Source organism: Neovison vison, chromosome 2 (assembly GCF_020171115.1).
Source record: "Neovison vison isolate M4711 chromosome 2, ASM_NN_V1, whole genome shotgun sequence".
NCBI classification, from domain to species: domain Eukaryota; kingdom Metazoa; phylum Chordata; class Mammalia; order Carnivora; family Mustelidae; genus Neogale; species Neogale vison.
Window position 1 is genome coordinate 177118848 of NC_058092.1, and position 27914 is coordinate 177146761.

At 35.0% G+C, this 27914-nt stretch overlaps 1 protein-coding gene across 4 annotated transcripts in view; it reads right to left on the bottom strand.

Moving 5' to 3' along the window:
• RTKN2 (rhotekin 2) overlaps positions 1–27914 on the bottom strand; it is a 75018-nt gene that overhangs the window by 5483 nt on the left and 41621 nt on the right. For all 4 annotated transcript variants that reach the window (XM_044239599.1, XM_044239602.1, XM_044239598.1 and 1 more), the window contains exons 8-10: positions 15016–15122; positions 13951–14082; positions 1936–2101 (exon numbers count right to left, since the gene is read on the bottom strand). In XM_044239599.1, coding sequence (XP_044095534.1) covers positions 1936–2101; positions 13951–14082; positions 15016–15122 — 405 coding nt within the window. The remainder of the gene's footprint in view (positions 1–1935; positions 2102–13950; positions 14083–15015; positions 15123–27914) is intronic.

Consider the following 27914-nt stretch of genomic DNA (forward strand, 5'->3'; position numbering starts at 1 on the left):
ACTCTTCAGGCTGTCCTTCGGCAGGCCGAACAGACCTAGTGCCATTAATGTTTTCTCATAGTTTTTAATTTTCTCATTCTCCTGATTTTCTACTCTTACTCAGAGTTAAGTAATTGAAATTAACTCTAAATATTAAATTGCTCTTAGTTTATTCTGCTCTAAATATCTATGCTCTACTTTGTTCTACACGTAAGATTTCATCTAAGATTACAAGAGGCTACACTTACCACTTACCACTTATAAGTCAGTCTTTAGGATATAAACATTTCTGTCTTTGCTTCTTATCATCATATACAATGAATTCTAAAGTGTAAGTCTAATAGAATTTATACTTTAAAGATCATATAGATTGGCAGATTTTATCCACAAATCACTAAATACTAAAGAAGTAGCCAGATGTAAGAACCTAGTTGTCATCACTTTCTTTTGACAGTAATATCACAAGATTTGTATCCCTCCAAATCCCCCATTTTAGCACGATGAATTATTTTACCTAATCTGGCGAATAAAAACACGAGACCATTTAGGAGTTGATATGCAGACCATAATAGTCTGCATTTTTACCTCATTTCACTCCCATACCTGTTTTTATACACATAAAAAGTGTAAAATAACAGAATCACTCCTAAAAATAATATAGTCTTTGTAAGACTCTCTAGAGCAGATCATTTGAGAAAGCAGTTAAAATTTCAGATGTGATCAGCAAAGGAAAGGAAGTTTTTGTCTTTTAAGTTACATGTCTAAGATCAGCTGAAATTAAAAAAAAAAATGTACTGCATGCTGATAAGCATGGAACAAATATTTAAACATCTATTCAGTGCCTAGGGATAGTACTTAAGGAAAACAAGACCTAAAGAATTCCAGAAGGCTATAGAGGGAGTCCTCTGGATTCCTGCAGTAAACCAGCAATCTCTTCAGGCCTCAATTTTCTCAACTTTAGAGGAGAGGGAAATCATTTCTGCCTTGCTGGGCTGTTGGGGGAAATAAAGGAAGCCATATGGTATGTGGAAGGTAATCAATACAGTTAGTTCCCTTCTTTGTCCCCACACCAACCATCACTATAATAACTTAACCAGGCCACAGACCACAGTAGGCTTATAAAAATTAATCTGAGGACAGCAGGTATTAACTCTTTTATAAAGTTCCCAAAACAGATCTTAAGAAGTCCTAACATTTCTTCTAGGAGTTGCAGAAACAACTTTCTATCATTAGAAAATGCCTATCTTTCGTAATTCTTTATAAAAAAGCATTCTGAAGACATAAAATAATGGTTGAATCTAACAGTAGGCTTAGTTTGACTAGAAATAGCTGTTATCAATAATCTACATTTTCAATATATGACTTCATTATTTTCTTGATAAAATTCCTCCTTAAATTGAGAATATTAGAACCTCACATATTTTACATAGTAGAACTCTATTATATTACTATCACATTGTTTTTATAATCATGGGCTGTATTACTGAAACTGAAAAACCATATGTATGGTTTTAAAATAAATCTTTGGATGATGTCCAAGATGATATAATGAATCTGGAGTTAACAGAAGGTTACATGAGTCTCCTGTACATTTCAAATTTTAGGATCATCACTAACCTACAGAAGTTTTTTACTACTCAAAAAGTAGTATTCCCTTTGATCAAACACACTGCCTTAACCAGTTAAAATCCAGTATTTTGAAAAAAATGTGGCCTAATTGTTTTAGGGACAGAGAAACTTAAAAATAACAGGTATAAACTACAGTAAGTCAGCCCTGGGAAAAGGTTGAGAGAAAAAGGCATCAATGCACTGATGATATACTGCCATTTTATTCAAGAGCATTAAAAAAAAAATCTTGATACAAACCAAAGGATTATAATTTTAATATTTAGATTGCTTTGTGCATCCTTTCACACTTCATGAATATATTACTAGTAAATCCAAACACTAACTTACTAAGATCAAAGAAATGTTGCCAGAAGGCTTCCATCCATTTCTGAAGATCTTCTCTATTGTCTGCTACAAAGATATGAGTTACAGACTGTCCAGCAACAGGGTTGATGACAGAGAAATTATGAATTTTTTTCTTGGTATCCTTATCCATTGCCCGAATTCTGGTTTCCTAAAAATTAGGACAAAATTGGTATTTTACAAGAGAATATTTTTGTAATATTCAAATAAATGTTTTAGTGCTTCACTACTATACTTACAACAGATGCAATTATAAATCTTGTTGCTGATCACTTAAAATATGTAATTTTGAGAACTTTAAATATTCAGACTCAAACCTATAATAAATTGCTGTACGAAAAATACTGAGTAATGTTTCAAAGTATGCTACATAGAGAACTTAAATTACATGAGATTAAAACGTAACCTGTTTTGATCTGTTTAAGTAGGAGTTTGCTGTCTTTTATATACATCTTAAAATTTGCAATAAAACAAGTACAGCATGTCATAACTGTAATGTGAATTATGTTAACTACATTTCCAACAGTAATAAAATAAAAGAATCAGTAAAGTATGTTTGTTATTCTAATATTCAGGCATTATACACAGTGTTATCACTTAAAGCAGCAAAACCATAACTTAGTGTTTACTGCAGCAAAGCAGTTAGGTTTTCGCCATTAACATTTATTTCATATGTAACCTTCATTTACAAAGCTCATAGCTAAAGATCCATGAAGTACTATAACCTTCCTGATGGTACCAATTATTTTTTTAAACGCTGAATGCAACCATCAGCAACAAAGGCAATAGTTTCCTTCATGTTGGTCGTTTAAACTTTTTCTGTGTGGTACTAGGTATGACGTTGTGGTGCTTCTCCTGTCTATATGTAGAAAAGTCTTGTTCCCAAGTCATTCAAGCACTACCACGCCACATGACACCTAGCATCTACATGCAGTTTCCAAGTTTTGGGGAAAGAAGTCTGAAATACAACTATCTATTTATGCAACAGTAAGGATTTGGCTCCTTGGATAATGACTGATAATGTTCTAGAGCAGTGCTGTCCATTAGAAATATGTGAACCACATAGGTAATTTTAAGAGTTTCTAGTAACTACATTAAGAAGGTAAAATGAAACTGGTGAAAATCATTTTGTATTTATTAATTACATTATTTTAAAATTGTGTTTTTATGTAACCCAACACATCCAAAATATTATTCTAACATGTGAGCAAAAAACATTTTTGAGATATTTTCCATTCTTTTTCATACTAAGTCTCCAAAATCTAGTCTGTCTCTGATACAGCACATCACATTTGGACCAGGCACATTTTAGGTGGTTAACAGCCACTGGTGGCTAATGGCTCCTGTACCAGGTAGAACAGTTCTAGACTCATATGTTTAAACCTACAGTAGTGTGTGTAGAAGAATATTTAGCCGGCAGCTTCAAAAGCTGTTTAGGAGTGAGAAGAAATTCCTCACTTCTTGCAGTCTTGAGTGAAGAGAGATTCTATGTATAGTCCCATCCCAAACCAACATACACATACAATGATGTCTATGTAGGCATTACAGGAATAGCAAAGAGTTAACCAAGAAACACTGTACATTCCCTGAAGAATGGGTAAATACGCGGAGGTGAACCCCTGATACACCAGCTCCCCCATCCTCAGTTTGTTGCTTTCTGCAGTTTCAGTTGCCCCCAGTCAACTGCAGTCGAGAAGCAGATGATCCTCCTGCTGACATATGGTCCGAAGGTCAGTAGTAGCCTAACTCCACATCACAGTGCCTGCATCAATCCCCTCACTTCATCTCAGCACATAGGCATTTTATCATCTCATATCATCACAAGAAGGGTGAGCACAGTAAAAGGTACTCTGAGAGACTGAAAGACTACATTCACATAACCTTTATTATGCATATTGTTAGCATTAGTCTATTCTACTCTTAGTTACTGTTGTTAATCTCTTACTGTGCCTAATGGGTAAGTTAAACTTTATCAGAGCTCTGTATGTATAGGAAAAAACAGTAGAGACAGGGTTTGGTTCTATCCACAGTATCAAGCATCCACTGGGGTCCTGGAACATATGCCCTGCAGATAGGAAGGGGCTACTGTGTACTACAGAAGTTTTTCCTGAAGGAAGGAATTCTTATTCAAGAATCACATGAGAAAGAAAGTGTATGTGCATGAAGTGGCAACATAACTTTGAAAGTCTGGAGTATCACAAAAAGGTGAGGATTTAGTAACCATCTTAGAGACAGCCTGCCCTGTCAATTTTAAAATGTGGGAATGTGAGTGTCTTCAGAGGGTTATAATGGACTTACGGTCAACACTATAATTTGAAAGAACAGGGTCTTTTTACAATCCTGTGCCATGGTAATAAACTTTGTGAATGAACTCTTTTAAGTAATTATTTATATAATATAAAAACAAACTGGTGTCCTAAATGGCATGAAAATGCATATAATCCATCTCTTTAAATAGAAAGCTTATTACACCAGCAGAGAATGACTTAAGCTCTAGGAAGAATCTTTAAAATGCTCTCAATAAGATTTATTGAAGGTTGACTCAGTGGGGGAGGAGGGCAAGAGAACCCTCTATTGGTATTAGTATTTTTTAAAAAAACAATGAAATATGAAGTATTCTTGTTGTTGAAATTGTGCTTCCTTCTATCCTAGTCTATCTTAATACAAATTTCTGACTACCTTTGTACACAGGATTAAAATGAATTTAACTTTTAAAAAGGAAAGTGATTTTTATAGATGAATGTGTATATTTTTAATAACACCAAGATATCATTTCAAATGAAAATAGCTATGTAGAAAATATGAGGAACTGGATCATTTATATCCTTCTAAGAGAATATAATGCAATAATATAAAAATACTATACATTATACACTCCATTAACTCTGAGAACCATAAATACCACTAAATTTTTAAAACATGAGAAGCTTTTAAAAGGTGCAAATGAAACACAAAATAGATCATTTGAATTAACTATAATTTATCACCCAAAATAATTTAACTAATGGGAATTTTTTCAACCAAAAAACTGCATGTCAAAGAAAAAGTCATTAAACAAATAAAGTTTCTGATAATGTCAGAAAGTCTATGCAAGTTGTTTTTCATTGTGGACAAAGTACCAATAAAAGTGCTTAAAACTGCACGTCTCACAGGAGGAATGGATTAGAAAACACAAGGTGCCTTTTAGGGTATGAAAGCAAGCAGCTTAGATATTTTTGCTCCCACTCTTTCTATCGCCTAAAATATTGTCTGTCACTCACTGTATTTGAAATATATTTGGAGAATAAATGAATGGGATAGGAGAAAAACAACTCAGATAATGACAATTTCAGGTTGACAGAGTCAGATCCCACAAATGATCCTAATCCTACTCTTTATAGATAAGGACACTGATTTTCTGAAATCAGTTTTCTCTCCAAAGACAGAGTTTTCTGCCCAAACCATTTAGTTTATTTGGAAGGTTTTACAGTCAACTTTTATTGCTTTGTGGATAGATTTGAGACTACTCACTGTGAAATTTTAATCCTTGGCTGGATCTTTTTTGTCAGTCACCATATACAAAACTGCAGCCTTCCTCTGCATGAGATGGTGGGTACTCAGAGAGGGCCAAGTGAAGTCAATAAATCTAAGAAGTCAATTTTATGACAAAATACAGCTAACTCCAAAGTCAAAGGAAAGTTTCTTTTAGGTTGGTTGTTCATTATTTTTAATTAAAACTGTACTTCAACCTGTCGATTTCTGTGATACTGGGAAATTACTAAGTCAGAACTAGATTTACAAACCATTTCTTACCTTACCTTTTGACTATATGATCTTTAAAAAGTCTATTATGTTTTCTAAATACTCTTTACTGCTAAAAGGAGTCAGAGCTCTTTACAGAGATGGCTGATTTCGGCCTGGGCAAGGAAATGTACGAGATAATCCCAGAACATTCTCCCAACAGAAATCAAAGATTACTAGGGTTGTATCAAAAGGTCTCAAAAGTCAAACTGAAGAGGCTTCAGTCTGAAGAGGTTCAGATGGGACCATCTGAACATCAATAACAATGATAATGGATTGATGCATGAAGTCTACATGAATTTGAAGACTATGAAGTCTTTAAATCTATTAATTCAGAATAATATTTAAAATGAACTCACTTGTCACTTTTGAAGGATGCTAAGGGAACCACCTCACTATTTTTGTAACTATTTAAAGTCTTTATTCTGTGTTTCCTATAAGAATTGTACCTCAACCCAATAGGTGACACAGTTGAAATTTCCCAGCTAATAAATGAAGAATATTAAAATATCACCAGTTTGCAATCCCTAATGAAATAAAGGATCTAAACAATGCTCATCTGTGGATGTTAATATGACTAGAAGACTCAGACATATTAAATGTTTCCCAATATGGGGTGTCTGGCTGGTTCTGCTGGTTAAGCATCAAACTCTCGGTATAGGCTCAGGTTATGATCTTGTGGTTGTGAGATCAGCCCCATGTCAGGCTTCACACTCAGTGCAGAGTCTGCTTCAGACTCTCTTTAAATGCCTCCCAACAAAGTACACAATATTTCCTAAGACATACTGTTACTAACCAACCAACCAACCAACCAACCAAAAACAGAAGGGAAAAAGGAAAAAGACACTCAAAGATGCAGGTAACAAAATCCAGACTATGGAAAACTCTGTAGGATAAATGATTCAATTTCTTTAACAAATTATGCGTGAAAAAGAGAGAGAGAATGAATACTATTTTTCTGAAAATAAATAAATTAGAAAAAAAAATAATAAAAAAATCATTTAATAAAAAAATATGAATACTGTTTTTCTGAAAATAAATAAATTGGAAAAAATAATAATAATTAAAAAATCATTTAATAAAAAAAAGAGAGAGAGAGAGAAAGTATGTGTGTGTGTGTGTGTGTGTGTAAGTGTATATGACAGAGAGAGGAAGAGAGAGAACATGAGAATGCTAGAGCACTCCAACAGATTTAGAGATTTAAGAGACCAAATCAATTAACTGCAATATAAACCCTTATTTCAAAGTCCTGATTCAAAAACTAATCTAAAAATTACAAGACTGGGAAATCTGAACACTGAATTCTTGATGATATACTGAAAAACTATATATATGACTATATATTTTTCTAAAGTATAATTGTTAAATTTACAAGTAAAATCATATAGTCTCCAGGATTTGCTTCAAAATAATTCTACAGTGGGGGCAATGTGTGAGGGCAGAAAGAGGTTTATTTCTACCCTTCTCTATATAGATTATCTTTGAATTTTTCCCCTCAAAAATTGAAAATAAAATACAAGTACAAAAAACTAAGCACCTGCTTTCCTACCTATAAGGCAGAGATAGGACTATTTAACTCACAGTTTCCTCATAAACATGTTGTAAGAATAAATGTGTTATTTGAAAGGTAGTTGGTCTAAAGTTTTGTTAATCAGGCATGAAAACAAAATTTTGCTGGCCAAAAACTAGCTTTAGACCTTATATATACTCTAATGACAAAGAAAGTATACCTTCACAATATATGGCAAGGAATGTTTGAAATACATAAACCATAACCATAAATTAAACCAAGCTTTAGGAAGGATTAGTATTAGTGCGACATAATTCTTTTCAATTTATGTCTATTAAATCAGATGTAAACTCCTAAAGGAAAAGACTTGTTTAATTATTTTTGCTATATTTAATAAAGGACAATCTAAATCATTGGTAGGACTGGGACATTAGACTAACATAAACAGAAAAAAAAAATCCCATGTGCTTCACAATAATCTTGCTTGCTTTAGGATCCATGACAAACATAATGGCTAAAAGCAGTTTCAAAACAATTTAACAAAAGTTTATAACACCAAGTAGTGATACTGATTTGTTTAGCATAACTTTTACTAGTTATTAAAGTGATATATAGTATTTAAAGCAAGAAAAGACTTTTGATTGCAAAAACCCACACTACTTTTCCAACCCACTCCCCACTGGCAATGGATAAAACTTTAGCTAAAAAAATGTTTTCTGCAATGTATAGAGGATTCTATAGTGGCTCTGTTAAATACCCCTGATTGGGAATGTCTTGCTCAAGAACATTAATAGGGAAGTTTTTTTGAAGTTGAAGCAATCACTTTGAAGTAAACCATCCTTTCAAATTTGGATTGAAAAGAGGAGGGGAATAGCTTAGGCTTTTCTTTCCTTCATGTGACTCTTTCCACAGATGGCTCCCTATGAAAATTAATAAACTGACTTAGCTTTATAGGAAATGCCATTTAGAAGAACAAAAATTATAGTTAGAAAACAGATCCTGTGATCAAAATAAAGAAACTATTATTTATATACCTTAGCAACTGCAAAATTTATGTTTTTACATAACTTTTAAAGTGGCATTAAACAAAATTATTTTCTAAATCATGAGAGAAGACAACCAAAAGAAAAAAATTCTGATTTGTTCTTTAATATTTAACATTATTAAGCATAAAAAGATCTTAGAGACCCAAGATCGAAAATATACTAAAAACTGAAATAAAGCCACTATTCTTTAAGTTTTATTTGGTGCTTACCAGCTCTACAGATCAGAAAATACCAAGTTGGCATTTATCAAAGATCTCGTTTATTTGAGAATATACTAATACATGTATCCTTAGAAATTTCCAAAGTAAGCCAAACAATGAAAACATCTACCTTATATTTAAAAACCAAGTAATTTAAAACATTGAATAAATGAAAATCTATGAGTTTATCATTAATATGGGAAGAACATAACAGACACAACAATCATTTGCTTCTTCTGGAGGGAGTAATACTGCTCCAATATCTACTGCCAATATCAGTATAAGACCAGTATGTAATACCAACTCCTTACTCTGAAAATTGGTAATTAAAACAGTAAGCTTTCATCCTGCCTTTTCAGGAGGGACCAGGATTCATTCCTACTTGATGAAAAAAAGTCCTTCCTTACAAAAGAATGCCAGCTAACACGTGTAGAATGAGGGATATTATGAAAATAACATATGCAATCTCCAGTGTAATAAGCAATTCAGACAAGGGCAATCAGGTCACTAAAACCATTATGTGAAAGACTATTGGACGACAAAGATATTCACACAGTGCCAAACTATCACCTCACTGACTACCTGCTAATAGTAAAGAGGAAAACTTACCTTTATGCTGGAGAGAGGTGGGGGCACCACCTTAACCAAGTCATTAAATGTGACACTGGCAATAATGAGACAACCTGACATCATGTGCCTCTGAACAGAATGCCCTATAAAGTATTTGTCATCACGCATGAAACATGCTTGTAGATAGTGTTTAGAATGAATCTAATCAAGCCTCTAGACCTAATTTACAGTTTAAGAATGCATAATCCTTGAACATTCCTAGATTGAAAGCAAAAGCTTTTAAAAGGACATCTTAGGGAAAATGGGGAAATGTGAATATGGACTGGGTTATTAGATGATGTAAGATAATTACTGTTCATTTGGTTAGCTGTGATAATGGTACTGTAATTTCATTTATACACACAAACACACTCACACACTTTCATTTTAGAGTTTCCTATTTTTTACAGTTGCATGTTGAAATATTCAGGGATGAAGTGTCAATGTTGGAGACATATTCAAATGGGTCAGCAAAAAATGTAAGTAAGAGGCTTTATAGGCTGACAGCTATAAGATAAATAAGATCTGAAAGTGACTATTGTTGATGACTACTGTATAAGTGAAATTTGTGAAGAGAATAGAACTTAAATGTTCTCACAGAAATGATTAAAAAACCTATAATTCAAAGCGTGTAGTAATGATTACACAACCGTATATTATTTGTCGAAGTTACCAAATTGTACACTTACAACTGGTAAATTTTATTTTATGTAAGCTATACCATCATAAAACAAATTAAAAACAAAATACAAAGAGCTTCGATTCCCCCCAAGAAGAACACCTAGAGATAAAGCAAACTGGACAGCAAGAGTAACTGCTGAATCCAGGTGGCATGAGTGTCCCTCTAGTATTGTTTCAACTTCTCCATAAATCTGAATCATTGGCTAAGTTGAGAAAAAATAGTAAGTAAAAAATAATAAGTAAAAAAAAATAAGTAAAAATGACTTTAATAGAAGATATAACTACACAGCATCCAGGCTCACAGAAGAAACAAATAGACTTTGATAGAAATAGTCATTTTTAAATAAGGAAACCAGGGTGTTTGCTGCTAAAGAACAGTTTTCAAGGTAAATACCCAGTAGTGCAATTGCTGGGTCATAGGGTAGTTCTATTTTCAACATTTTGAACACAAACGTAGTGATCTGAAGGGGCACGTGCACCCGAATGTTTATAGCAGCAATGTCTACAATAGCCAAACTATGGAAAGAACCTAGATGTCCAAAGAGATGAATGGATAAAGAAGATTTGGTATATATACACAATGGAATACTATGCAGCCATCAAAAGAAATGAAATCTTGCCATATGCGACGACGTGGATGATACTAGAGGGTATCATGCTTAGCGAAATAAATCAATCAGAGAAAGACAACTATCATATGATCTCCCTGATATGAGGAAGTGGAGATGCAACATGGGGGGTTAAGGGGGTAGGAGAAGAATAAATGAAACAAGATGGGATTGGGAGGGAGACAAATCATAAGTGACTCTTAATCTCACAAAACAAACTGAGGGTTGCTGGGGGGAGGGGGGTTGGGAGAAGGGGGGTGGGGTTATGGACATTGGGGAGGGTATTTGCTATGGTGAGTGCTGTGACATGTGTAAACCTGGCGATTCACAGACCTGTACCCCTGGGGATAAAAATATATTATATGTTTATTAAAAATTTTTAAAAAATTAAATTAAATTAAAAAAAAAGAATTTTCAGGTGAATGGAAGGGTTCAAGGGAAACCCGAAGTGGGAGTAGGAACTGCCAACAGGAGCGCTGCTACAGAGAGAGAGCAGGAATCAGCACCAGAGAAAAATGAAGATAGCAACATCACAACACTAGAGAATGGAACACCTTGGTATCAGTTCAGTCTTTGAGATCAGCAACTAAATTCTATTAACCTTCTCAACCTAACCCTTATTTCATGGTGTAATCTTAAAATCCTCTTTTGTACTTGAGACAAAAGTCATGTACAATGACAATTTATGTCATCAGTCCTCAGGGTCAAATACAGCCCACGTTGTCCCCAAGTCGAAGGTCAAGTCCATACAAATTACTAGATTAATCATTTTCCTGTGAATTTGTAATGGTCAATTGTGAAACCACCACTGGGATTTCTAAGTATGGTGATTTCAGTCATCTTAATAATGGAGCTGATTGACTACCAAATCGTATCAGTCACCAGGCCATCAGCTTTTATTACCACAAGGAAAAATGAGTCAACTGAAAAAAGGTCAATTCAGCTGGGCCATGTAAACACTGTTAACTGCTTTTCTGGAATTACACCCTTGTCATCAGACAAGAAAATACAGATACCCTGGCTACAGTAACAGTGGGGTTCCTCTATAACTTCCCTCTTACATTTAAATGCTAAAGATTCAACACATATGTATACCATTGCCTAGAGGTAGAAACTGTGGCTTCAGGCTCACAACCTTATTTCAGAGATACTTCTTACTTTCAAAACTTATTCAGAGTGGGTACGGAGATAGGAAAAAGTCTAATTTTGTCTTCCAGATCTAGTCTAGCAGTATGTCTGTGAGGAAATAGAAAAACAGTGAGCCATATAATTTTACTTACTAGCTAGACAAGTTCTATCTGATCTGTGAGTCTGTTTTTTCACTTATAAAACAGAAATAACATACCTATAAAACAGAGCTGACTTACGGGCTCTGTCTGCCATAAAGGACTGATATGGTAAAATGAATACCTTGAAAAGAGTTTTCAAATAAAATAAATGAATTTTAAAATATCCTTTATTAGATTACATTTTAATTATTTTCAGGATGATTTTTATTCTATTGTGCAACATGTAAGTGAATTTCATTTTTACTACCTAGGTACCTAGTGATAAACAGTTTAGAAAGAATCATCTATGCAGAATTCTTGTCAAAAACATCTACCTGAATCTTATGAAACAATTAGTCAAAAACAGATGTGGGGACTGGCATGGACTTTTCCAAAATGTCAATATAATAAAAGACAAAAAAGAAAAAGAGGCAGTGAGAGATGGGTCCAATTTAGATAAAAAGGAAACAATCAAAATACATGGTGACCAGCTGCCAATTTGTGGTCCCTGATGGGGGTCTGGGATCAAACAATAAACAAACATTAGAAAGAACACTATAGGGACAATTGGGATAATTTGTTGTTTATATTAGACATTATTTTATTGACAATAGATTTTTTGAGTGTGGTAATAATATTATGGTTATAAAAGAAATGTCCTTGTTTTTAGGAGAAACGCTGTTGAAATATTTTAGGGAAGAAACGTTATGCTGTTTGCTACTTACTTTCAAATGGTTCTGAAAAAAAATCTCAAACTACTTAAAGAGAAAGCAAATATGGGAAAATATTAGCAACAGCTGAAAAATCCAGGTAAGAAGTATACTGCTGATCATTATTCTATTCTTTCAAATTTTCTGCACATCTGAAATTTTCAAAAGGTGGGGAAAAGTGGATACTGTATAAACAAAACAAAACACTGGCAAGTAATGAAAAAATTATATCACTTTTTCAATAATAAAAATATACTTTCATAAACCTAATTATCTAACCCTAAATAAATTCATCATGTTATAACTTTGATGTTTATTATTTAAGAGTAACAGTAATCTTCCTAATATACAGAACAGATAAATTAAGTTGACTTAATTTAAAGGTCTCACTAAAGAATTTCCTTTAAGAAAAAGCAGTATCATTTCTAAAAGCAGGATGGAAACAGACCAAATGTTATTACTGGAAAAGATCAGAGAAATTAACTCAAATCCTTATAGATTAGCAAACTAGTATACATATGTTTCTCAGGACATACAACTTTATGTTTTTTTCAAAAGATAATTTAAAGTCAAGTAGAACATGTACAGTTACAAAAAGAAAAGAACATGTAGTTAACAGATGTGACGGCTCATACTTTACCATAGCCTTCAATTCAACCACTCCAAAAGCAAGCAAAGTGAAAGAACTAGAAACAATTAAGTACAAGCTATGGATATGGATATTCTGCTCTAGAAATGCCATTAAAGTACTCCAGAGTAGGAATGCCAAAAAGGGTGGGTGGGGGAGGGAGAACAAGGCTTGAATAACAGATGAAGATAAATTTAAGACGATGGGGTAAATGTGTGTGTGTGTGTGTGTGTGTTTGCTTTTGTGCACATGTGTGTGGCAGAGGGGGAGGGGTCAGGCTTTCCTGTTTTGACACAAGGATAGACAACTGCCCATCAATCCCATAAGAAAGCAGGAAGTTTTCTCAGGAATGTCTTTTTATGGGATCATTTGAATATTAACTACAAAAAGCATCGTTGTAACATGAGCTAACAATTTACGTTTATAATCTCTTAAATAAATTCATGAAAAATTTAAATATTAATGTGAAGTTGTATTCTCTGTTTTAAAACGTATTTACTGGTATAGATTTCCAATTACTTTGTTTTCTTAGGAAATATACAGTACTTCCTTTACCAGATAAGCTCTGAAATGGAAGAAAAACAGTAAGATTAATTTATCTTTATGAACTGACCTATTTTTTTAACTTTTTATTTTTATTTTTATTAAGATTTTACTTATTTATCTGGAAGAGTGAGACAGAGACAGCAAGAGAGAGAGAGCACAAGCAGGAAGGAGAGAGAGAAGCAGGCTCGCCGCTAAGCAGGGAGCCCTACTCAGTGCTCAATTCCAGGATCCTGGGATCATGACCTGAGATAAAAGTAGATGCTTAACCAACTGAACCACCCAGGTACTCCTGAACTAATCTATTTTAGCAGTCCTCCTCTTTTATCCATAAAATGGTAACAATGTGAATTGTATAGAAAAGAACAAACTTTACAAAATGTTGTATCTTTATTTTTAAAATAACATTTTATTTACCTTGTTAATGGACACTACCAAAGCTGGTTCCACTTTAGCTTCAATTTCTTCTGGAGCATAAAAGCAATAGAGTTTACCCCCTCTTAAAACACAATACAACCTTCTCCAACTAATTAGGTTTTCTTCCATTTGCTGAAAAAAAAATTCAAGAAGCCATTAACCTTAATCATTATTTATCATCATTAAATTCAACAAAATACTTCAATTATTAAAGTTATTAATTTAAAAAAATTTAGATGTGATAGAATTACCCATTAATTTAGTGTACAGTAAGTCAACAGTTCAAAATCAGAGGAAGTTAATATCACAGAAAGGTTTGAAATTCTCAAAAACATTTAAGCAAAATGGAGGCAATGATTACCACATAACTTTTACACACATAAAATCATAAATCAATGCAGTTTTAGAAAAGTTAGTCTATTCAAAATTAGTGCTTAAAATTCCACAGCAATCCATCTAATGATGCAAAAAAATATAAAAAAACTCAATATTCAAAATATAATTTTCCCTTACTATTCTCAGAACACTAGAAAATGTTGACTACCCTTTAAGAATGCAAATTTTCTTTCCACTTAATGGAATCTTTAAAAAAAAAAAGTTATTGATTCATTGAAGCCCATAATTAATTATTTACTGACTATAAATAAGTCTGGTTATAAATAAATCAGGAGTAGGTGGCACAGAGGCAGCTTTGGAAGTCTAGAGGCCTAAAACTGTGCCAAAAGCTGTTTGCCAAAAAGGCCTTTCTGTGAAAGGTGTGGAACAGTCCTCATCTGCTTCCACAAGGAGTCCTCTGCGGCTGATTATCCTGTTCCTGCTGTTATGAAGCCGAGGAACCTGGAGAGGTAGCTCCTTAGCCATCAAAACTGCACTGGGACCCCTCCCCTTCCCACCTTCTCACCCTCAGCCCCTTCACCCCCCACCCCCATTCTATGTCTAACATGGAGAAAACTACCATTTAAAAGAAGACTTTAAAAAATACTTATTATCAGAAGGCAAAACAATTGCTAGTATATTAAAATCTAGATTGTAGCTATAATTGTACAATATGTAAAGTACTCCAACCTGCTGATTAAGAAATCCTGCAAATGCATCCTCAGCCATACAAGCTGGCTGGGCGACTAGGCGGCAGCACATGTTGCCATATAAGGGAAGCCAAAATGAAGACTCCTCTATTCAAACAAGATAGAAAATAAAATCAAGTTATAAACATGTTTATTTAAGGTCATTATACATTTTTTTTTCTTTTTGCAATTTTTTTTTTTGCTTACGTAAGAACATATGTAAAGGTTCATCCTACTCAAATACCAGTGCCATAGTTAATGACAAAATCAAATATGAGAAAGTAGACAGGATAATATTAAACTGACAGTTTATAAATGCTTTCACCTAGAATAGACATAGAACTTTTAGTTTCTTGATCTCTCATTTGATCTTAAAGTATTTAATCGATGGAGATAGTTCAGGGCATATAAGTAAACTTACCTAATACAAAAAAAATCTAATAAAATGATTTTTGTACATCAAATTCTACTTTTTGCTCTGATTTTCATTATAATAGCTAGCAAAGTGATCCTCTAAATAAAACATTTCAGAACACAATTTCATGATAATACTTAATAAGCCTTTTGGCTCTTCTTCCCCTTCCCTTACTGAACATTAGGTGGAGCCCACAAAGATGGGCATCTGTGCCTGGGGCTGTGGGAGGAGCTGCAGTGTGCTAGAGCAAGGGGACAGCCAGGCAGGATGAGGGTGAGTAGGAGAGCTGCCAGGCACGAGGTGTCAGAGCCTGAATGGGCGAAGGAAGGTGGATGACATGGGACAATCTCTCCTCAGGTGTTGCCGTGGGGGGGGTCAAGGCCCAAGCAGAATGAGGAGCATCTACATGGTGTGGCTGCCCAGTGTGAGGTATCAGAATCCAAAGGATAAGGAGAGTGTACACATTTGGCAGGTGACTCAGCCATGGGAGTCAGAGTTTGAGAGCAGTGAGGACACAATCCATAATTCAGTGACCCAGAACAGTGTGGCAGAGCGCAGTGAGAAGGACATCTGAGAAGAGGCACAGGGCATGGGGTGTCAGAGCACAGGCAGGCTGAGGGGGGTTGTCCACATGGGGCTTAGGAAAAAACGACAGCCAGGCATGGCTTAAATCTTGAGGAAGAACAGGCCTATGTAGGCTGTATAAGCCTCAGCAAGGTAAGGAATGTCCACATGGGGCAAGGGACAACCTAGAATGAGGAGTCAGAGCTTAAGCAAGGAGAAGAGAGCATCCATACAGAGGAGATAGAATGGTTGCTTTCAGGAAGACTGACCAAGGAAAATGCATTAAAGGTAATAGAACACCATTTTCTCTCTGTCAGAAAGAGGAGTTTAAAAATGTGTAGAAAACTCTGCACTGTTGGGATTAGAACTGGAAGCACTGGTGTGGACTCATGGTTTCCAACATACAGATTAAAAAATATAAGACACCATATGCACATAAGAGTAGCTATGTCCACTGAGAGGGCCTGGGGAAAGCAACAGTAGTGCTCTAATACCAATGAGTGGACCTAGAGCACAGACCATGTCTTCTAAATATTATTTCCTTTACAAAAGAACCGGCATTCCTTGGAGAAATAAGTGGTTCCAAGGTTGGGGCTCAGAAAGTACCTGACGAGCCTGAAACATCTTGTTACACCATAAAGCAAGAACTACTCAATGAATGATGAGAATACTGTCAAAAAAACATCAGAACCCATCTTGAATGTTCTCCCATTGGCCAAACTGGAGACAATATGAACCTTATAATAAACAATATCAACAGATTTTGATGCACTGAATAAAATAGGAAAACATGAGTCCATACTGATATAAATAAATGAGTAAACTGAAAGACCAATAAGAAATACACTTACAGAGTTTCAAGACACTCCTCTCTTCCTCACAAAATAGGTATTAATTGCAAATTTTTACAGTAGAGATGGTGGGTAGACACCACACTAATCAAATGTTCAAAGTGAAAATCATAATCAAATTATATGCCATTTGACAGAATGCAATGAGAACTTAGCATCAATTTCTGCCAAAGATGTATATCCTAAATCTCATCTCAAGAAAACATCAGACAAACCCAAATTCAGACACCTTCTACAAAATAACTGACCATGATGTTTAAAAATGTCAAGGTTATAAATGCAAAAAGAAAAAAAGACAGAAAAACTGGTCCAATTTGAAAGAAACTGAAAGAAGCATGATAATTAAATGTAATGTATGATTTGGATGGTTCTGCACTGGATCCTTTTGTCATGAAAGACATTATTGGGACAATAAGCAACATTTTAATAGGGTCTCATGATTAAATGGTTGTAATGTAGTAATATTCATTTCCTGACTTGGTAAGTGGTAGTGATATAGTCGATGTCCTGTTAGTAGGAAATACATATTAATATATTTAGGGTAATGGAGAACCATGTAAACAACTTGCTTTCATGTATTTTGAGGGGGAAGATCTTGACATTTGACTTGTAACTTTCTGTAAGTTTGCAATTGTTTAAAAAAGTTCTTTCAAAGAACATTAAGATACTCCTTTTAATGTAGTGTGAGGTAGGCATTGAGCCTTCACATTTACATAATTCTGTGTGTTAGGGCATAAATAAAAACTCAATATATGAACCTTTGCCCACCCTCAACCACACAAAAATGATTTTCAAAGTTTTTACTGCATCCCTATTGGTAATGACTATAAAATGGTTAGCCAATGGCTCTCACTATTACTGACCCAAAAGTCTTAACTCTGGGAAATAAAACTTTTTAGGTAAAAATACTATTATATAATATATAGATGCCATGCCAAGGTTTGGTACATCAGTTACATGAAAAAGACCAGCCTAAATGAAGTATACAAAGTAAAACAAAAAAGTTTTTAACAACCTGCTTGTTCATAATTCTACTATAGAATAGAGCACAACAAATTACCTGGCAGTATTAAAATCTTTGTTTATTAATATCTTGGTAAAGCTGCTATCATTCAGAAATAAAGTGTTTGACCTGGGAGAAATAAATGCGTAAATACAATAAAGACAATGATTCCAAAACACAGGCATAAATAAATAAATATGTGAACATCTCCTTTCTTAAAATAGGCAGGAAATGAAATAAAAATTGCATATAAGCAGGCATCTGAGTAATACATCTGAAATCAACTTTGTGATTTGTGAATTTAAAGTTTGAAAGTAAATTTCTTTATATAGCAATCCCAGATTTATGAATGCCTTATGTTCCAAATATCTGTAAGCTTGTTGTATTTAAGTTAGGATGTACTTTCTAAAAAAATAGAATCGTAAATGATGATTAGTTTTTCAGATGAGTTCTTAGAATTTATCCAATCAATAATGTGTCTGGAACCTAAATACCACATGTAACAATGGGCTTCTCTGGTAAAATAAGTTTAGGTTTCATAGCATGCAGAGAAAAATAGTTTCTTCCTGAATGCAGTCCTTAAAAAGGGATATTGGGTGTAGAATTCCTTTTTCTACAGACCTCTTAACACATCGCAATCACCTGTCCCTTCTAACCTAGGTTTCTTTACAGTTCAGGACCCCTGTGGAATGAAGCAGAGTCACAGCTGCTTCTCCTGACTTCTGAAAAGAAATATGGCATCTAGGCTAGTCCCTTCACTTAGCTGAGTATCAAGTCTTCATTTTTAAAAATACTACCTTCTTAGGTAGGAGGGTTATTGTGAAAACCAAGTTAGATAAAGTGTAAATGGCATCTATCATTATGTCTGTCACACAGTAGCTGCTTCTCGTAATTTCAAATCCAGGGCAGTCTCACTCTCAAAACCACACCCTTTCCATTTTCAGAGCTGCTCCATCCTTGTGCAACATATCTAATCAAATTACTTAATTCTTCTTTTCTAACCAAGGCGGCATTAGAACAAGATGAAACAGGAAGTGAAAAAGCAATTTGACTTTTCACTATTTAAAGATTTTATCTAATTCATTTGTAGTTTCAAATGGAGAACAAAATGGTGTTTAAAAATGACGGCAACAACAAAAACAAAACACAGGCAAGGGAAAGAATCCAGATAACATCTCAGTTCCGTGTGAGTCAATCTTCACAATGTGGTTTCATTGTTTTATAAAAAGCATAAAAATTTCTTGATGATAAAGATATCATTTTAGCTTTTCCTTTCAATGATCAAGAATAATAAAACTGAGTTATAAATTTTTAAAAATCTCGTATTTCCACTTGATTTTATAGACACTGACATAACCTTATTTAGGAAAATCCATTGTATTAACATAGATTTAAAGTAATGAATAAATTTGAGGATGGCTTTTTTCTGTATAAAATTGTTTCCTTTAAGTTACAATATTTCTTCTTTTTCAAAACATGACTGATTTCCAAGATTTTAATTTACACACACTCCTAAGAATATACATATATATTACATAAAGAGGCATATAGGTTACTATTTCTTAAAATTTTTTCTGTGGAGTCCCCAAGTTTCAAAGTCAACAGTTTTCAGGTGTTGTTATTTTAAGCACAAGTCTTCTCATAATCTTTAATGTGTTGGTCTGGATTGTGTTTCTCTAAAACAGAGCCATGCTGCACAGTTCCCATGCTGATCTGCCTTATGAGCATTTTATTAAATAAGAATCTAGTAATATCTTACAGGACACTGAAGGCAACTGAGGAATCACTGCTAAATTAATGCTTCCTTTATGAATTGTATTCCTTTCCACAACTTTTCAGATGATTTGGTTGAAAGAATGGAGCTTTTCATCATCAATTCCATTATTCACACATCACAGTGTTTTGAGTCTGTAGGTGCTTTAGCAGTCATCATCCCTGACCAGAAAGCAGAGCAAGAAGAGCACAGCCTGTCCTGGATTATTTAAACTCGGGCTCATTCACTTGCTAGCTATATGATATAGCATGTTATGTTCTCTATGCTGCAAGTCACCCATCTGTAAAATGTAAATGACAGTAAAATGAGGAACTTGTGAAGGTCACAGAGCTAGCCAGTGGTAGGACTAGAATAAGAGTCCAAGGCTGATGGCTCCACAGTCCAGACTGTAAATCATTTCATTGTAATGTTTTTTGATAGATACATCTCGCAGATAGTAGGAATGAAAACTGATGCGAAGTGTTTATTTATTTACATTTTGTTGTGGTAAGAACACCTAACAGGAGATCTATCCTCTAACCAGATTTCTAGTGCACAATACAGTACTTTTAACAATAGGCAGTAGTAATTGTACAGCAGATCTCTAGGGCTTATCCATCTTGCATACCTGAAATTTTATACCCGTTAATTAGCAACTCCTTCTTGCCCCTGGTAGCTACCATTCTACTCCTGCTTCTTTGACTCTATTTTAGCTACCTCATCTAAGTGGGATCAGGCAGTATCTGTCCTTCTGTGACTGACTATTTCAGTTAGCATGATGTCCTCAAGGCGCATTCATGTTGCCACATACTGCAGAATTTTATTCCTTTTTAAGGCTGAATAATATTTCACAGAACAGTGTCTGCTGCATAATAGACCCTCAACATATGATGGCAATATTGATAATTCTAGAGAACTGAAAAAAATGAAATGACAATAAACTCCATCTGCCAGATTTTCTGATAAAATTGATAATGCTTATACTATTACAGACATCAAGTTTTGGGTGATGAGAGGCTAGATTGTTCAGATCAATCTTCCCACTGAAAAGTACTGAAAATGCTGAATCAAATATCTTAAAAAATTTTCCCAGAGCAACAAAGAGGTAACAAGACCATAAGAAGTTACCAATACAAATATGATAAATGAGAACGAGTGAGTTAAGTGAGCACAGAAGCTGTGTTTGTCTTGAGAGCATTTGCCAATCCCAGCAAATCTGAATTTATGATTTAATGATCCTGCAAGATAAGGAAGCAGAGCAGAAATCAAATTCTAGGGACTGAACAATGTAAGTAGTTAATGGGGGATCCTCCCGATGCTAGGCTGATATCCTGAAGGAATCACCAACGGTAGTGGTGAACAAGAAATAATCCAAGCCCAGGATTCTCAATGCCTAGAAGTGGAGGATAGGACGGGTTCAGAGAAACTCAGACATGATCTTTGGATAAAGTGGGCCTAGACTAATAGTCCCCCCCAGGTGCCTGCCAGAAGCAAACAGAAACATTAAGCATCAATTTATTCCTGTATGTAAACTTTAGATTATAATGACAAGTGCATGAAGACATTCAAGGAATTGAGACATCATGAGAACCAGTAGAAATAGACAACAGAAATAGACCCAGAAAGACATTATATGTCTGAATTATTAGTCATAGACTATAAAACAGACTTTTCACTAAAAACCTAAATGATAATACTGACAATGCATGCAAGAAATACAAAGTTCCCAAGCAAACCTGAAAAAGTCAAAAAGAAACTTCTAGAGCTGGGAAATATAAGAACAGAAATGAAGAACTCTTGGTATATAGGTTTAACTGCAGATCAGACAGAGCTGCAGAGAGAATAAGGGAAATAGAAGATAGTTCATAAAACAACCCAGAAAAGCATTAAAGACAGACTAAAAGACGAAAAATACATCACAAAGAGTAAGAAACATAGATGATAAAGCCAGAAAGATGGACACAGGTTTAACAGGAATGCTAGGAGAAAAGCAAGAGAATGGAACAGAGGCTCTCTGAATAGAAAAGTGAGATTTTTGTCCAGAACCAATGAAAGACACCAATCAGTGATTTTAAGAAGTTAAAGGAGTTGCCTATTTTGTTGACTGTTTCCTTTGCTGTGCAAAAGCTTTTGATCTTGATGAAGTCCCAAAAGTTCATTTTTGCTTTTGTTTCCTTTGCCTTTGGAGACACATCTTGAAAGAAGTTGCTGTGGCTGATATCGAAGAGGTTACTGCCTATGTTCTCCTCTAGGATTCTGATGGATTCCTGTTCCGTGTTGAGGTCTTTTATCCATTTCAAGTTTATCTTTGTGTACAATGTAAGAGAATGGTCGAGTTTCAATCTTCTACATATAGCTGTCCAGTTTTCCCAGCACCATTTATTGAAGAGACTATCTTTTTTCCAATGTATATTTTTTCCTGTTTTGTCGAAGAATATTTGACCATAGAGTTGAGGGTCCATATCTGGGCTCTCTACTCTGTTCCACTGGTCTATAGGTCTGTTTTTATGCCAGTACCATGCTGTCTTGGTGATCACAGCTTTATAGTAAAGCTTGAAATCAGGTAACGTTTTTGTTTTTCAACATTTCCTTAGTGATCGGGGTCTCTTCTGATTTCACACAAATTTTAAGATTATTTGTTCCAACTCTTTGAAAAATACCGGTGGAATTTTTATCAGAATGGCATTAAAAGTATAGATTTCTCTAGACAGGATAGACATTTGAACAATGTTTATTCTTCTGATCCAAGAGCATGGAATGGTCTTCCACCTTTTTGTGTCTTCTTCAATTTCTTTCATGAGTATTCTGTAGTTCCTCGAGTACAGATCCTTTACCTCTTTGGTTAGGTTTATTCCCAGGTATCTTATGGTTCTTGGTGTTATAGTAAATGGAATTGATTCTCTAATTTCCCTTTCTGTATTTTGGGAGAAGATATTTGCAAACGACAGTACAGACGAAAGGTCGATATCCAGGATCTATAAAGAACTCCTCAAACTCAACACACACAAAACAGACAATCTCATCAAAAAATGGGCAGATGATATGAACAGACACTTCTCCAATGAAGACATACAAATGGCTATCAGACACATGAAAAAATGTTCAACATCACTAGCCATCAGGGAGATTCAAATTAAAACCACATTGAGATACCACCTTACACCAGTTAGAATGGCCAAAATTAGCAAGACAGGAAACAACATGTATTGGAGAGGATGTGGAGAAAGGGGAACCCTATTACACTGTTGGTGGGAATGCAAGATGGTGCAGCCACTTTGGAGTGGAGGTTCCTTATGAAATTAAAAATAGAACTTCCCTATGACCCTGCAATTGCACTCCTGGGTATTTACCCAAAGATACAGATGTAGTGAAAAGAAGGGCCATCTGTACTCCCAGTGTTTATAGCAGCAATGGCCACGGTCACCAAACTGTGGAAAGAACCAAGATGCCCTTCAACAGATGAATGGATAAGGAAGATATGGTCCATATACACTATGGAGTATTATGTCTCCCTCAGAAAGGATGAATACCCAACTTTTGTAGCAACATGGATGGGACTGGAAGAGATTATGCTGAGTGAAACAAGTCAAGCAGAGACATTTAATTATCATATGGTTTCACTTATTTGTGGAGCATAACAAATAACATGGAGGACAAGGGGAGATGAAGAGAAGGAAGTTGAGGGAAATTGGAAGGGGAGGTGAACCATGAGAGACTATGGAATCTGAAAAACAATCTGAGGGTTTTGAAGGGGTGAGGGGTAGGAGGTTGGGGGAAGCAGGTGGTGGGTATTAATTGGAGAGGGCACGGATTGCATGGACCACTGGGTGTGGTGCAAAAACAAGGAATACTGTTACGCTGACAAGAAATAAAAAATTAAAAAATAAATTAAAAAAAAAAAGAAGTTAAAGGAGTTCCGAAAGCAGCATAAATGAAATTAAATTCTATACCTATATCATAATGAAACTTCAGAAAACCAACGACAAAGAGAAAATAAAGTTCCTTCCCAGAAGGAACACACTGACAAATGATCTTCAACAGCTAGTAAAAGAAGCCAGAAGACAGTACAATTATATATTTAATATTCAAAAAGAAAAAAAATTGAAACTGCCAAAATCCTATATCTGTAAAAGATGCCTTTCAAGAATGAAGCAAAATAGAGTCATCTTCAGACAAACACAAGAACAAAAAAGTATGATACCAGTGGAACACACTAAAAGAAATTTTAAGGCTTATACTTTGAACATAAGGAAAGTGATTATCACATGTGAGATATAAGGTACAAATGATACGCAGAAATTTATGGATAAATCTAAATAAATATAAAATGTATAAGACATTTTGTGAAATTTAAAAATTAAATAGAATTATATAACAATAGTACACAGGTCAGAGAAATGGAGTTTAACTGTTTGAAAGTCCCTGCATGGTCTAAGAAAAGAGTAAAACTATCTTTTAATTTCAGGCTTTAATCAGTATGATTAATGACATTTCTAGCAGTAATTTCTTAAAGATGAGAAAAAGAATTATAACTTTACTTTGAACAAGGAAAAAGTGAAAATGAACACGGCAGGGATGTCCATTATCACCACTGCTATTCAACATAGTACTAGAAGTCCTAGCCTCAGCAATCAGACAACAAAAGGAAATTAAAGGCATCCAAATCGGCAAAGAAGAAGTCAAATTATCACTCTTCGCAGATGATATGATACTCTATGTGGAAAACCCAAAAGACTCCACTCCAAAACTGCTAGAACTTGTACAGGAATTCAGTAAAGTGTCAGGATATAAGATCAATGCACAGAAATCAGTTGCATTTCTCTACACCAACAACAAGACAGAAGAAAGAGAAATTAAGGAGTCAATCCCATTTACAATTGCACCCCAAACCATAAGATACCTAGGAATAAACCTAACCAAAGAGGCTAAGAATCTATACTCAGAAAACTATAAAGTACTCATGAAAGAAATTGAGGAAGACACAAAGAAATGGAAAAATGTTCCATGCTCCTGGATTGGAAGAATAAATATTGTGAAAATGTCTATGCTACCTAAAGCAATCTACACATTTAATGCAATTCCTATCAAAGTACCATCCATCTTTTTCAAAGAAATGGAACAAATAATTTTAAAATTTATATGGAACCAGAAAAGACCTCGAATAGCCAAAGGGATATTGAAAAACAAAGCCAAAGTTGGTGGCATCACAATTCCGGACTTCAAGCTTTATTACAAAGCTGTCATCATCAAGACAGCATGGTACTGGCACAAAAACAGACACATAGACCAGTGGAACAGAATAGAGAGCCCAGAAATAGACCCTCAACTCTATGGTCAACTAATCTTCGACAAAGCAGGAAAGAATGTCCAATGGAAAAAAGACAGCCTCTTCAACAAATGGTGTTGGGAAAATTGGACAGCCACGTGCAGAAAAATGAAATTGGACCATTTCCTTACACCACACACAAAAATAGATTCAAAATGGATTAAGGACCTCAATGTGAGAAAGGAATCCATCAAAATCCTTGAGGAGAACACAGGCAGCAACCTCTTCGACCTCAGCCGCAGCAACATCTTCCTAGGAACATCGCCAAAGGCAAGGGAAGCAAAGGCAAAAATGAACTTTTGGGATTTCATCAAAATCAAAAGCTTTTGTACAGCAAAGGAAACAGTTAACAAAACCAAAAGACAACTGACAGAATGGGAGAAGATAGTTGCAAACGACATATCAGATAAAGGACTAGTGTCCAAAGTCTATAAAGAACTTAACAAACTCAACACCCAAAGAACAAATAATCCAATCAAGAAATGGGCAGAGGACATGAACAGACGTTTCTGCAAAGAAGACATCCAGATGGCCAACAGACACATGAAAAAGTGCTCCATATCACTCGGCATCAGGGAAATACAAATCAAAACCACAATGAGATATCACCTCACACCAGTCAGAATGGCTAAAATCAACAAGTCAGGAAATGACAGATGCTGGCGAGGATGCGGAGAAAGGGGAACCCTCCTACACTGTTGGTGGGAATGCAAGCTGGTGCAACCACTGTGGAAAACAGCATGGAGGTTCCTCAAAATGTTGAAAATAGAACTGCCCTATGACCCAGCAATTGCACTACTGGGAATTTACCCTAAAGATACAAACGTAGTGATCCAAAGGGGCACGTGCACCCGAATGTTTATAGCAGCAATGTCCACAATAGCCAAACTATGGAAAGAACCTAGATGTCCATCAAGAGATGAATGGATCAAGAAGATGTGGTATATATACACAATGGAATACTATGCAGCCATCAAAAGAAACGAAATCTTGCCATTTGCGACAACATGGATGGAACTAGAGCGTATCATGCTTAGCAAAATAAGTCAAGTGGAGAAAGACAAATATCATATGATCTCCCTGATATGAGGAAGTGGTGATGCAACATGGGGGCTTAAGTGGGTAGGAGAAGAATCCATGAAACAAGATGGGATAGGGAGGGAGACAAACCATAAGTGACTCTTAATCTCACGAAACAAACTGTGGGTTGCTGGGGGGAGGGGGGTTGGGAGAAGGGGGGTAGGGTTATGGACATTGGGGAGGGTATGTGCTTTTGGGTAAATTGGAAGGGGAGATGAACCATGAGAGACTATGGACTCTGAAAAACAATCTGAGGGGTTTGAAGTGGCGGGGGGGGTGGGAGGTTGGGGGTACCAGGTGGTGGGTATTATAGAGGGCACAGCTTGCATGGAGCACTGGGTGTGGTGAAAAAATAATGAATACTGTTTTTCTGAAAATAAATAAATTGGAAAAAATAAAATAAAATAAAATAAAATAAAATATAAAAAAAAACAAACAAACAAAAAACTAAAATCCAGTATATAATCCTCTTTGAAGAGGCATGTCTACAATATAAAAATAAGAACAGTTTAGGGTAAAATGGAGGTAAAAGAGTGGAAGAAAATTGTGTATCAGCAGCTCGTGAGTGGCTCAGTTGGTTAAGTGTCCAATTCTTGATTTCAGCTCAGGTCTTGACCTCAGAGTTGTGCAAGCCTGATGTTGGGCTCCAGTGTGGCACCCTCTTAAAAAAAACATTGTGTGTATCAAATAGCAAAGGCTCAAATAATATAAAGCAAAAATAGCTGTAACTGTGAGAACTAGAAAACTCTACAATCACAGCAGATTTTATCACATCTCTCATAGTAATATATAGAGCATATAGACTATAATAATTACTTCTAACAAATAATTGGAATATATAGAACAGATCACTGAATAAAAACACTAACAAAACTACTGCAAGAATGATAATAAAAAGACAAGAGAATATACAAAAAGCCAGTATCAAATAGAAAGAAGGGACATCACTATAGATGCTGACGAAATTCAATAAAGCTATCATTAATAAGTTAATACTTATGAAACTCAAATTTCTATTTTATGTTTTATTTTATTATTTTTTTTTTTTTGAGAGAGAGAACATGCACATGGGAGAGAGAGCATGCACATGTCCAAGTGTTTGGGGGAAGGGAGAGAGAGAGAGACTTTTAAGTAGGCTCCATGCTCAGCAAGGAGGCAAACACAGGGCTCCATCTCACAATGCTGAGATCATGACCTGAGCCAAAATCAAGAGTTGGGTGCTTAACTGACTCAGACACCCATGTTCCCTAATGAATCTCAAATTTTACCCAAAGAACCTTATAACTATTAAAAATTGAATAAAAGATAAATAATAGCGATACAACCTACAATGAAATACTATAAGCAATATAGTATATATATAGAATATACTGCATATACGGAATGAACAAAAACCAAGTTGCTAAGGAGACATAATGTGATTTTATCCATATAAAGTTCAAACCAGAAAAAATTATTTAGAGAAGCACACATAGGTGGTAAAACCAAAAATAAATGCATGAAAGTGAATACCATAAAAACTGGGACCCATTTATACCTAGAATAATTGAGAAGTAATGTTGACTATGTTCTTTCTTTCTTTTTTTTTTTTTTTAAAGATTTTATTTATTTATTTGACAGAGAGAAATCACAAGTAGATGGAGAGGCAGGCAGAGAGAGAGGGAAGCGGGCTCCGCGCTGAGCAGAGAGCCCGATGCGGGACTCGATCCCACGACCCTGAGATCATGACCCGAGCTGAAGGCAGCGGCTTAACCCACTGAGCCACCCAGGCATCCCAACAATGTTCTTTCTTGACATGAAGGTAGTTATGCATATATTTATCTCAAAATTATTTGTTACATTGTACATTTATATTTTAAGAACTTTTCTGTACTTTTTTTTTTTAAAGATTTTATTTATTTATTTGAC